This window comes from Diachasma alloeum, unplaced genomic scaffold (assembly GCF_001412515.2).
Source record: "Diachasma alloeum isolate Michigan unplaced genomic scaffold, Dall2.0 Dall_scaffold_00354, whole genome shotgun sequence".
NCBI lineage: Eukaryota > Metazoa > Arthropoda > Insecta > Hymenoptera > Braconidae > Diachasma > Diachasma alloeum.
Genome location: NW_021680493.1, coordinates 1310617 through 1323588, shown reverse-complemented (window position 1 = coordinate 1323588; position 12972 = coordinate 1310617). Strand labels below are relative to the sequence as shown.

Sequence of the window (12972 nt, the reverse complement as noted above, 5' to 3'; positions counted from 1 at the left end):
GGGGGGGGGGGGGGGCGTAAAGCAAAGTTGAAGAGGAATTTTCGATTCCAAATTTCTCGCTCTTTCCACCCTAAAAAATTGAGCGCGCAATATTGGAACACGCGTATTATTTGGCTGAATGTGTTTTAATGATTAAACCAAATTAAAGGCTGAGGCAAAGCTGGCTGAGGAGCTTGTCAACAGAGGGCAAAATTTTCTCGGAGACTTCCAAGTTCAGCTTGTAAATAGTCAGGGCACTCTCATAGAAGATCACACGAACAGAAGAAAAACCGCAGTGAACTATGCCAACACGAGACTTCAAAACCTTGCAGTGAGTCGAGCAACTTAGATACTTCACATGCATAGCGCGAGCAGAATAAAAAAAAATTTACAATTTTTTTGCTTGTCATTTTAAGCCGATTGTTGCAACTGTTCGAAGCCAAGGGAAAAACGTAGACAAATGCGTGAGAACATTGAACTCCATAGCCACGGGCGTTTTGAAAAGAAACAATCATCGAATGAATTTGTGCTTGAAGCAACATCTGCCCAATTATCCAGAACTAAAGACTGAACTTGATGAACTAATCACGGTAAGCGAAATATACTCGGCAAGTGGTAAGAAAATAGTACTTGTTATACGAGCGTGCGCCAAAGTGCCACTTCACACACTAGTAACACAATAGATGACTGTTACAAGTGTGTAAAATTGTAGTTGCCCCCATGCACGGGTAGGACATAATAATTTTTGTGAGAGTAAAGTAGAGTGTTTTACGCACGAAAATTCATTTTACACCATCTGGAATGCCAAACTTGTCAGGCAGGTATTATCGGAAGGTAATGATTCTGATGAAGTGTCTTTCCATTCCCAGGAAGGAAAAGAATATCGCGCAAAACTTGGTGACATCCAAGAAGAATGCAAATCCAAGAAAGTACCAATGTTGTGTGTCAAACCGCGAGAGGATTCACTAAAAATTAGCGTTAAGTCGTGGATGTCCCATGCAGAAAGACTGAGAAGAAAGGAGGAGAAGGAAACTTCTGCGGCCATTAAGAAAATGGGGCGCTGCAACAGCGCATCATTTCAAGAACTCGAGAAACAATTGAGTTCACTCCCTCGCATTGCTCGAAGCTGTATGTCCACGCTACCTGTTGAAGCTCCCGTCACGAAGTCTCCTACGATCCCTACAACTTTTACGATTAACGGTGTTCATAACACTACCAATACAAGTGGTTCTACATCCAACAAAGTTCCTACAACGGCTGCTACGACTACCACCACTAAATCTCCTACATCCACTGTAGTTTCTACTGCAGTTCCTACAACCACTGCTGAGACTGCCAGCACCAGTGCTTCTCCATACACAATAGTTCATACTGAAGTTCCTACAACGGTTGCTCCGATTACCAGCACTAGTGCTTCTACATCCCCGGCAGTTCCTACTGTAGTTCCTACAACGGCTGCTACGATAACCTCCACTAGTAATTCACCATCCACCGTAATTCCTACTGCAGTTCCAACAATGATTGCAGCGATAACAACAAGTAGTGTTTCTCCATCCACCGTGGTTCCCGCTATAGCTTCTGCACTAGCTTCATCCCCCGTAGCTTTTACTAATGTTTCTACAACGGATGCTCCGACTACCAACACTGGCATTTCTACATCCTCCGTAGTTCCCACTGCAGTTTCTACAACGTCTGTTGAGACTGGCACTACTAGTGCTTCTATATCAACCGTAGTTCCCACAACGGCTGCTGTGACTACCACTTCTAGGGCTTCTCCATCTACCGGAGTTCCTACAACGGCTGCTCCAACTACCACTGCTAGTGTGGTTTCTACATCCACCATAGTATCCATTGAAGTTCCTACAACAGCCGCTTTGACTACAACCATTACTGATTCCACATCCACTGTAGTTTCTAATGAAGTCGCCACAACGGGTGCTGTGACCACCACCGCTAGCACTTCTCCATCCACCGAAGTTCCTACCGCAGTTCCTGTAACGGCGGCTGAGATTAGCACCACTAGTGCTTCTACATCCACCGTAGTTCCTAATGAAATTCCCACAACAGGTGCTGTGACCACCGCCCCTAGCGTTTCTCCATCCACCGAAGTTCCTCCTGAAGTTCCTACAACGGCTATATCCACCGTCATTCCAACCGGAGTTTCTGTAACGGGTGCTGAGATTGACACCGCTAGTTATTCTGCATCCATCGGAGTTCCACCTGAAGTTTCTGTAACGGGTGCTGTGACCGCCACCCCTAGCGCTTCTCCATCCACCGAAGTTCCTACTGAAGTTTCTGTAACGGCGGCTGGGATTAACACCACTAGTGCTTCTACGTCCACCGTAGTTCCTGCTGAAATTCTCACAACGGGTGCTGTGATCACCACCCCTAGCATTTCTCCATCCACCGAAGGTCTTACTGAAGTTCCTACAGCGGCTGCCGCCAATACCACCACTAGTGCGTCTACATCCACCGTAGTCTCTACTGAAGTTCTTACAACGGTTGCTGCGATCAACACCACTAGTTCTTCACCATCTACCGTAGTTCCAACTGAAGTTTCTGTAACGGGTGCTGGGATTAACACTCCTAGTACTTCTCCATCCACCGAACTTCCTACTGAAGTTCCTGCAACGGTTGCTCCAACTGCCACCACTAGCGCTTCTCCATCCACCGAAGTTCCTACTGAAGTTCCCACACTGGGTGCTCCGGCTGCCACCACTAATGCTTCTACATCCACCGTAGTTCCTAGTGAAGTTCCCACAACGGGTGCCGTCGTCACCTCCACTAGCGCTTCTCCATCTACCGTAGTTTCAACTGAAGTTGTTATAACGGGTGCTGGGATTGACATAGCTAATGCTTCTACATCCAACGTAGTTCCTACTTTAGATCTCACAAAGGGTGCTGTGACCACCTCTACTAGCGCTTCTCCACCCACCGTAGTGCCTACTGAAGTTCCTACAACGACTGCTGCGACAAACTCCACCAGTGCTTCTACATCTACCGTAGTTCCAACTGAAGTTTCTGTAACGAGTGCTGGGAATAACACTCCTAGTGCTTCTCCATCCACTGAAGTTCTTACAGTGACTGCTGAGACTACTACCCCCAGTGCTACCATATCCACCGTAGTCCCCACAACGGCTGCTCCGACTACCACAACTACATCCACTACATCTACTTCTACATCCACTGAAGTTCCTACAGCGACTGGTGAGACTACCACCCCCAGTGCTACCATATCCACTGTAGTCCCCACAACGGCTGCTCCGACTACCACAATTAGTGCTTCTACATCCACTGAAGTTCCTACAGCGACTGCTGAGACTACCACCACTAGTACTTCTACATCCACTGAAGTTCCTACAGTGACTGCTGAGACTACCACCCCCAGAGCTGCCATATCCACCCTAGTCCCTGCAACGGCTGCTCCGACTACCACCACTAGTACTTCTACATCCTCTGAAATTCCTACAACGACTACTGAGACCACCACCGCGAGTGCTTCTACACGCATTGCAACTTCAACAACACCTGAATCTCTTGTGATCTCTTCATCTCCCATCACTATTGCTGCTTATATAACTAATGCTACGCCCTGTAATTGCGAACGTATCACTCCTGCTCCTACAATTACTCCTGCGCCCACCACAACTACAGTTCCTCCTCTCCCCATCTTCTGCAAATGTCGTAAAGCACACCGTAAAAAGGTATAACTGATGTAGATCTCAATTATATCTATGCATTTGATGTATAAACTACCTATATTTGGCACTTCCTATGATGATGGCAAAAGAAGTGATGACACGATGTAGTAAAAAATCGACATTTTACCTTCATAGAATTTCCTACTTTCCGTGGAAAATTCACGAATTTCCATGATACTAATCTTAGCTAGCAAATTATAATTGTTAATTTTTCATTATTATTAATTATTTTTTAGGTGGATCAAACTTATTGACTCTTGTCACGCAATATTCTCTATTGTACATTTTCGTTCCAAGAAATTTGCAAGAAGAATGTGAATTCTTCGATAGAATCAGTGAAAAATGAAAATATGTTAGAGTAAGTGTATGTCAAATGACGAAAATAAATAACAATGATCCCATAAATTTCTGTTCATGCCCTTGATTTACTATTAATGTCTCCCGTATGAGTAATATTTTCTTTCTCTCACTATTAGTGCAACATTAGCAATTTCAAATTATAAATTTCTCGAACCGAGGCCGAAGATCATTCAACGTCAACGTGGTTGTGCGATGGAAAACAATTTTACAATATAAGTAAAATTCAATCTTTTTTTTTTATTCAAATAGAAAAAATCTGATTTTGAAAAAAACATTATTTTTACCGACGATGAAATTTCATAGTTTTGCTCCTCCTAAATCGCATTCAGTGTCACTGTCCTTAAAATTCCAGAGTACATTTACCGGAATTTTCTAGTTTTCTATTCATTTTCGGAGAAAAATGAAACTGAAATTTCAGTGGTAATTAAATTCGATGAAAATTTCCAAAAAAGTACCTGAAAGTTCGGACCAAATTTTTTAACAGTGTAATAAAATGGAAAAAAAGGATGTGCAAAATAACCATTCGGAAGTATATCCCTAATTTATTATCAAAAATAACTATACTATGTGCAATACAAAACAGCAATTTACCACTTAGGGGAGTGAGGTAAAATGGACACTTGACTTTTTTAAAAATATTCATAACTCGGAAACAGATTAATCAATTGAGCTCAGTCTAAGCTCATCACAAAGAGGAATCATTGTTCTTTCAATTGAAAAATGAAATTATTCCATTTCATGAGCAACTCAACACGTCATGAATATTTTAAAAAAAGTCAGAAGTTTACCCTGCCCTCCCCTATTACTTGTATTTTGCAATGAGAGAATGCAAATGGTACCAAAAATTTTGAGACAACAATATTCTGGATCGGCTCACAGAAATCCTAACGAAAATGCCATCCTAGAATTCAAATATCCCACTAATTTTGTCATTCAGCGCCCCTCGCGAGAATTGCCCGAAGCCATAATGTGAGGTTATGGCAAGAAGTGTCAAAATAAACAAGCCTCGCCACCGAATCCCAAACAACAACCGAATAAACCCACCAGTATTATCAAAATGACAATAATTTGATAAAAATAGAAGCCACTAATGAACATCTCCATCGCCCGCATCAATGAACAGTCATGAAATCAGTGTACAGATTCGGCTTTCTGTTCCTCCTTCTCGTGAGCTTACTAGTACTTTTGAATTTCACGAATCAACGGTCAATTAACAAAATAGTAAACCTAAAAAATGAGGAAACAGTTGAACATGCTGAATCAATTGTTGAGGCGCCTGCGAAGGCGATTATCCAGGATGAAGTGGTGATCTGCGTTGTGGTCTGTGGGGACAGACTAGACGAGGCCCTGACTATGCTCAAATCCGCCCTGGTATTTACAAGTCGATCACTGAAATTCTTCATCATCACTGAACCAAATCTCATCATCGATTTTGATGAGAAACTCACGGATTGGAAGTACAAGACAAACAAAACATTCAGTTATGTCATTAAACCTGTTGAATTCCCTGAATATAGCGATGTTGTGATGTGGAAGAAACTGTTCAAACCCTGTGCAGCTCAGAGACTTTTTTTACCTGTGAGTATATTAATCACTGAGATCAATTAAAATAAACGAAGATGTCACTAATGAGATATTATTTTTTGAAATAACTAGCAAAATCTGGGTGTTGCAATTTACGTGTGTTATTTCGATCGGTAACCAGACACAGCAATGAAAACAATTAGGTTCGAGTGGGATAAAACGGCCCCTTTTGATTTTTTCAAAAATATCAACAGCTCATTCAATTTTAAATAAAATGGAATAATTATTTTTCCACGGAAACTACACTTCTTCCCCTTTAGAATGAGCCTAGACTGATCTCAATTAATGAATTTATTTCTGAGTTATGAGTATCACAAAAAAAGTCAAAAGGGGCGGTTTTACCTCACTCTCCCTTAAAAAAAAAACGAAGATTTCTTGAACAAGTAATTGTCAAATTGAAATTTTTTTTTCCAGACTTTACTTAACAACGTAGATAGTGTTCTATACGTCGACACAGACACCCTCTTCCTCGCTCCTCCAGAGCTAGTGTGGGACGAATTCAAGCTCATGAATTCATCTCAATTGGCAGCCTTGAGCCCAGAGCACGAGGACCCCAACACTGGCTGGTACAACAGATTCGCCAAGCATCCCTACTACGGAAAATTGGGGGTAAATTCTGGAGTGATGCTGATGAATCTCACTCGAATGCGAGAGTTCAGGTGGACAGACTACGTGATTCCCATCCACAAGGAGTGGAGGCTCAAGATAACCTGGGGAGATCAGGATATAATTAATATTATCTTCCATTATCACCCTGAGAAGCTGTACATCTACTCCTGCAGGTACAATTATCGTCCAGATCACTGCATGTACATGTCTGTGTGCATCGAGGCAGAGCGAGAGGGTGCACTTGTGGTACATGGCTCCAGGGGGGCTTTTCACTCGATGAAACAGCCACCTTTCAGGGCTGTATATCGTGCCATGCAGCAGTACCAGCTGGATACTGATGCCTACGAGAATCTTCTACTGCCAATGCAAGGGTATTTGACGATGGAGGATACGTCCAATTGTGAGAAAGTTTGGAAGGCTTTCATTAAACAGCCTGAGATACATCTGGGAAGGGATTTTGTTAATCGAGTGGAGGGGAATGGGTTGTTAGATGCTATGTAATGGTGGAATTTAGTCGTGAAGTGGTGAAAGATGAATTGTTTTGGGCAAAACGTGGGGCTAATAGGAAAACAAAAATAACGTCAACGCAATAAGGCCAATGCCGAATTCAACCGTTTTTATGGAATGTTAAAGTACAAAATTCTGCACTGGTTGATAGGAAGAAAATACCTGTTATGATACGCATCAGCCGTCCAAGGCTATTTCTCCAATTGACACTTTTTTTTTGAAAGTCTACCAATATCACCTCTGACAGAGAAATTTATTTGAAAAATTAATGAGGGTTCATTAATGTTCAGGAACAATCTACCTGAAATTATGTAGGTGAATTCGAAATGCCGAAAAATTAATTCTGAATTGATGAATACAAAGAATCTCAATTCAACAATTTTTTAAATAGTAAATCGATAACAATAATTAATTATAATTATGCTCGAGCATAAGCTAACGATAATACCAGAGAGAACTGACGATAACTGTGATGTTTTTTCTAGGAAATAATCTCTTCTCTGTCTCTATTTAAATCAATTAGAATTTAATCATTCTACACGAAATATTCCAACCAATTTTATCAATTTTTTCTTTGTACTTCTAATAACTAATTAAGTAAATTATACAAACGATATTACCTATTTACATGAAGGATTTTCTGTCATCACATTTAATAACGAATATTTAATAAAACAATTTTTGTTTTATCCCCAAACATTGTCGTTTCATTTCGTACGAAATTATCACTTGTTGTTATTCAATTGATTCAATGCAATCAACTCCCAAATGATGATTTCTTCAGAATTAATTGAATAATACGTTAATGAAAAAAACAGCCATATCGCATGATGCGGCTTGTTAATATCTTTCACCAACTTTTTTTCTCATAAATAATTATTTGAGTTATGTTTCAACAGAAATGAATTTAAAAAATCTAATTCCACGCACGAGTCAATTCTTCTTCAATCTCTTCTTTTATTTTTTCAAGAATTAATAATTAGTACAAGGTAGTACTAGGAGATGAAAAAAGTAGTACAAGGGTGAAAAGTTCGTTTTGTGCAATTTTTTGGACAAAACAATTTTTTTTCAACATGACGAATGCAAAAAAAACATGTCGAATGGTAAGACATTTCCTAAAGATATTAAAAAATACCGAGCCCTGTTTCGAAAGTGACCACAAATTTCCGTGCCCGACCTTTCCACCGCCTCCCGTACTGTTGCCATTTTTTTCCCCTAGAATGTGTCTATAACGGAATGTGTCCAACTGAGTTTGTACAAACGTCCCCTTCCCCGCGCCCCTGGCAACATTTCAAGACTGGTCGTGGTTCCCCACCCCAGCCCATCCATAATGGCTGTTGGCTGTGTTGTGGAAGCTTTTGTAGTTGTCCTACCCTCGTAATTACCCCTTGAATTCTGCTCCAAAATAATCACAAATATTCTCCAATAAATTGTGCCACCTCCCCCGCTCAGGTAATGCAATCATTCCCTGAGAAATCATCAAATATCACGGGATAAAAAACTCGAGAAGAAGGTGAGTTGAGTTCGGTTGAAAATAACCTCAAAAAATTAACTCAAACAAAACTTTGAAACAATTTATTTGAAATATCACGTTTACATGTGAAAAAATTGTGTATAACCATTTGGCGTGTTCAGGGAATTTCCTAAATTTTGTGGGAATTCGACCATAATTCTTCTCAAGATCTATTAAAATCAATTAAAATATTTATTAATCGTTTATGTTCATCCCAAGTAAAAATTATACAATTTTGATAGAAACAAATCAATAGATTCTGATTTATCTATATAAATTACTCTCGATGGTTTTTCTATAGAAATACGTGGACATAAAACTTATAAAATTCGTGACCAAGAATACAAAAAAAATCCCAACATAATAATTTTTTCAGGAAAATGAACATGAACTTGACTTGATAACTTCGAAGTCGAATTTCAAAAAACTAATTCGTAATTGTTATTGTACACATTTTTTCAAAAAATTTGCAAAAAACGCCTAGCTCAAAAATTGCCCCACTCTCCCCACATATAATCGATCTTTAATGCATGAAAAATCCCACTCCAACCGCCCGCGACATTTAAAACTCTTGGTAGTCTCCCCCTAAATCGTAGACATCTGCATCAATGCTAACCGTCTACCTATTCTCCCCAGATCGGCATCACTCCCCCCCAAAAAATGAGTGATCTCATAGATCTATCCAGTCCAGAAGAGAAGAGACTCCGTCCAGAGCTCCCCTCTCCGCTGATCCCATCCCCGGATAACGACTCGCCAAAGTCCACAGGCCTGAACCTCTCAGACACCCGAAGAAGCCTGGACAACAACCCCTTCGACATGGTCCTGAGGAAGACATCAGAGTACGTGAGCAAGTCGTCAGACCCTTTTGAAATCGTCTTCGAGAGGGCGACGTCCAAGCGTCACTCAGACACTCTAAAAATCAACAAGACCCTGGACGAGTCCCTGCTGAGCGCCAGCCACCTGGGGACGCCTGGAGCCGGTGAAATCAAGGATCACGTGCCCTCGATCCTGGTGGAGCCACCCAGCCCCCTGAACCATTCGATTCTCGATCATTCCGCCATGAACGACAGCTTTCGAACCTTCTCAGATCGCCTGAGCATGTCCAAGAACTTTCCTGGATTGTCTGGGCCCCCAGGGCCCCTCGAGAAATCAATCCTCGATAATTCTGCGATGAACGACACACTGTCCACGTCTGAAGGGAGCTCAGACGACTGCTTCATCAAGTCTCTCATCGCTCAGAGGGTCTCCATGTGCATCAGGAAGGGAACCCTCGACGCTGAACGCCTGGAGAACGACAACAAGAGCATCAAGAACCCCAAGTTCAGGCGTTCATTCTCCCAAGGGGACAGACTCAGTCCCAGGAAGTTTAGGAAGAGGTCAACGTCAATCGTCAGTGATCGAAGGAATTCCGATTACTCTGTGCCCTCTATTCTCTTCGAGGATCCACTCAATCTGGCCTTCATGTCCAGGGAGAGGTCAGACTACTCTGTCATCAGCGATTACTCGGAACTCTCGAACATAACGAGGGTCAACTCTATCAACTCTGGGAGCTTATTCTCGTGGAAGTCCAGCAATGATAGTGCTAATAGGGGGTTCATTGAGGGGAGTGGGGTCGGCGGGTCCAGGGGGTCCGAGGGGAACTTCAGTGATCTCATCTCCAGGTTCAAGAGCTTGAGGATGAAGTCGTCTGCTGGAGACGAGGTCGCCAGCATCAGGGAGGCCAGTCCGGGGGCCCCGGAGGATGAGGTGTTTCTGGAGGACGAGGGGGCGAAGCAGTCCATCTTTTCGCAGGCCAATATTCTCGCCAGGACTTTTGAGGAACTGGCCGAGAAGTCGACGAAAGGATGTGAGATTTTTTGATTTTTGGAATAATTTGGGGGGTGAAGGGTTTGAGGTGATGGGGTTGGTCTGGAAGGAAGTTTTGCTGGGGAAGTCAGTATGAATGATTTCATAATAATTTCATGATTATGTATTTTGGGACTTTAGGGATTTTTGGTAGATGTTTTGTGGGGGAGGAATTTTTTCAGAATTTTATTTTTATGATAAAAGTTTAAATTCATCGGGAAATTTAGTTTATAAAAGTAAGTATTAATGACAGGGAGAGTGAACATTTTTACTCGAATGATTGAGAATAGAATGAATAACTTGGGATTCCTTTGAACTACTAAATTTTATTGAATTCAAGGATTTTTCAAATTTCAAGACGCCATGGCATTTCTGGAAATCCATGGAATTATCATGACACCTTTGAGATTTTAAAATTTAGAAAAAATTTCTGCGAAGTAATTCAACTTTGAAGTGCCCATTGCACTTAAAATTATTTGAATAAAAATGTATTTCGAAACAGCCAAAAAGAATAGAAGTAAAATTTGACTCAGATTTGTGACTATTCGTGTGGGGAAATTGTAAATTAATAAAAAAAAAATAGGCAGGCAAAAAAATGAAGATGTATGGAACATACAATTCTGAATTTTCACGAAAATGTCATAGTATCTCTAGAATGCCATATTTCCTTTGATTTTAAAATAAAATTCCCTAATTCCGAGAATTTGAAAAGTCATAAAAAATATCTCTCAAAGCTCCCCAAGTGATAATCTCCAATTTATTGGTTTCAGCAAGCAGTAGTGGAGAGAACCTGCTGAGCACTCGTCTCCCCAGCAACTTCGAACTGTCCCCCGAGACCTCGGCCACCTGTCCCACCATAACGGATGCCTCTACCTCCCACGTAAAATCGGAGTCACCTCAAAAAACCCCACCCCCCAATTCTTCGGATCCTTCCAAGATCTCCCCGGAGAAGAAGAAAGAGGCAGCAGCAAACCTGCTGCGAGACCTCGAGAACGTAATTAAAACCGAGCAGAACCCAGAAATAATGAAACTCCTGAAGAATCTGGAAGAGGCCCTGGGAGTAAAATCCGAAAGTAATTTAGAATTGTTACCCATGCATTCCAATCCGTCCATGCAGGAGGAAAAATCCCCAACAAAAATTCCCATCAGTTCCACCAAAACGACCAAACAAGTGTCTCCAAGAGAAAAGACTATCAACTCCCTGAATAAAAATCAACACATGGCTAAAGATTCCCCAGAAGATTGCCACAAAGTTGCCGACAAAAAATCTCTCGCAAAAATAGACAATAAATCCCAGAAAACTGAAGAGAATTCCCAGAGATCTCGCCCGAATGAACGAAAAGATGAGTCATCAGGAGAAACACCGTCCCTGGAGGAATCGGAAGCGAGTAATAAATCAGGATCGATGAATCAGGAATCAGAGAAGAGCACAGAGGACAACACAGAGCCTGGGATGGATCCTCACGAGGATAACGCAGACAATCTCGAGGTGAATAATTCCACCAACAAATCCACCTCGAAGGTGCTCCCTCCAGCGACTGAATCCACTCAACGTTCCTTCACAACCCAGAAACTAATCCTAGACATTCAACTGGCCCTGGGAAAGCTCCTGGAGGACTGCAGAGACGAGCCAGCCCTCGTCCTGGAGAATCTGAACAAAGTGCTGACCCCAAAGCCCGAGAGGCACCCAACCTCCCCTAGAAAATCCTGTCTTCCCTATCGTTCCTTGAAGTCCTTGGGTCATCAGCTCCCAGAGTCCCAGGAAATCGTCGAGAAGAGTTCGTCGAAGCCGTTCCCCCTGAGACGTCGTTCCTCGATCGCTCAGGCTCCAGAAAAATCCAGGAATCCAGAGGCGAAAGGATCAGTGAGTCCCAAGAAATACGTTAATAGAAGAAACACCAGTGATCCAGGAATTGTGAATGTGACTGTTGAGAAGAAGCAGATGAATGTGAGTTTGAAGATAAAATCGACCCTTCCAGTGGGGGATAAAGCGAAATTGAAGAAGAAGAATGATTCTGTGGGGACGAAGAAAGGTCCTATGAAGGCTCTGGTGCCACTGGGGAGCATGCAACGACCTGGAACACGTGCAGCTCCTGGAACACCACCGAAGCGGCACAAAGTGCCGTCACCCTTGAAGATTGCAACAAGCACTCCTGATCCTAGTCCTATTGTCCTTGGGAAGAAGACGACGAAAACAAAACCAGTGGCTTCGTCCACTCCAGACGTGGGGAGCAAGGACAAGAGCAGTCGAAGTCACATTCCCCAGAGCCCCAAGAGAAACATGAGCTGGAATATTTCTCCAGTGACTCCAAATGCTAAAGGGAATGCTAGCAGTATGTTTGGGGAGGCTGAAGTTCCGCAGACTCCAAAGAAAGTGGAGAAAAGTTTGAAGAGCAGTTCTCCTCTCATTGGGGGGCTCAGTAGAATGAAGGACAAGATTATTCATGGGAGGAGGTCTGAACCTGTCCGGGGCTCACCCAGGATTGAGGGGAGGGGAGGGAGTAAGGCTGGTGGTAGTCCTCTGAAGGAGAACAATGTGATAAAAGTCAAAGCACTAAACTTGACTGCGAAATTTCGTCGTCGCAGCGGCAGTCTGGGGAATATGGAGAAGGAGAATAAATTTTCAACTCCTAAAGTTTGAGAAGAAATAAATCAGGAACGATTGAATCGCTCATTATCAAACGAGAATTTACATGTATTATTACGTTTTTTTACGGTTCTTTGATAAATTTTGTATAAGGTAATAAATTATCAATCAATTTTGGAGTAAAAATGATTTTTTAAATGGTGATTTTACATTTACTTCAATGAGAAAAGGTGCAGTTGTTCCTCCTGGAATATCACCGAAGACACGAGTGCAACAAGCACTAAAAA

General features: G+C 42.0%; 3 protein-coding genes across 3 annotated transcripts in view; all 3 read left to right on the top strand.

Moving 5' to 3' along the window:
• LOC114841355 (mucin-2-like) overlaps positions 1–3971 on the top strand; it is a 4273-nt gene extending 302 nt beyond the window's left edge. The window contains exons 2-4 of the mRNA XM_029126309.1: positions 149–310; positions 396–569; positions 849–3971. Coding sequence (XP_028982142.1) covers positions 149–310; positions 396–569; positions 849–3689 — 3177 coding nt within the window. The 3' untranslated portion in view covers positions 3690–3971. The remainder of the gene's footprint in view (positions 1–148; positions 311–395; positions 570–848) is intronic.
• Positions 3972–5026: 1055 nt separating this feature from the next.
• LOC107041042 (glucoside xylosyltransferase 1) lies at positions 5027–7418 on the top strand. The gene is made up of 2 exons (XM_015261401.1): positions 5027–5618; positions 6039–7418. The coding sequence occupies exons 1-2, from the start codon at positions 5166–5168 to the stop codon at positions 6732–6734; spliced, it is 1149 nt and encodes a 382-aa protein (XP_015116887.1). The 5' UTR covers positions 5027–5165; the 3' UTR covers positions 6735–7418.
• A 643-nt stretch (positions 7419–8061) lies between these two features.
• On the top strand, positions 8062–12936 carry LOC107041030 (serine/arginine repetitive matrix protein 1). The gene is made up of 3 exons (XM_015261387.1): positions 8062–8253; positions 8890–10099; positions 10869–12936. The coding sequence occupies exons 2-3, from the start codon at positions 8914–8916 to the stop codon at positions 12737–12739; spliced, it is 3057 nt and encodes a 1018-aa protein (XP_015116873.1). The 5' UTR covers positions 8062–8253; positions 8890–8913; the 3' UTR covers positions 12740–12936.
• Positions 12937–12972: the final 36 nt, after the last annotated feature.

What these genes read in the sequence shown, in the direction of transcription:
- LOC107041042 (XM_015261401.1), top strand. Translation starts at nt 5,166, where the DNA reads ATGAAATCAGTGTACAGATTCGGCTTTCTGTTCCTCCTTCTCGTGAGC. An exon ending in CTCAGAGACTTTTTTTACCT is followed by an intron (nt 5,619 to 6,038) that starts GTGAGTATATTA and finishes TTTTTTTTCCAG; the next exon opens with ACTTTACTTAACAACGTAGA.
- LOC107041030 (XM_015261387.1), top strand. Translation starts at nt 8,914, where the DNA reads ATGAGTGATCTCATAGATCTATCCAGTCCAGAAGAGAAGAGACTCCGT. An exon ending in CGAGAAGTCGACGAAAGGAT is followed by an intron (nt 10,100 to 10,868) that starts GTGAGATTTTTT and finishes TATTGGTTTCAG; the next exon opens with CAAGCAGTAGTGGAGAGAAC.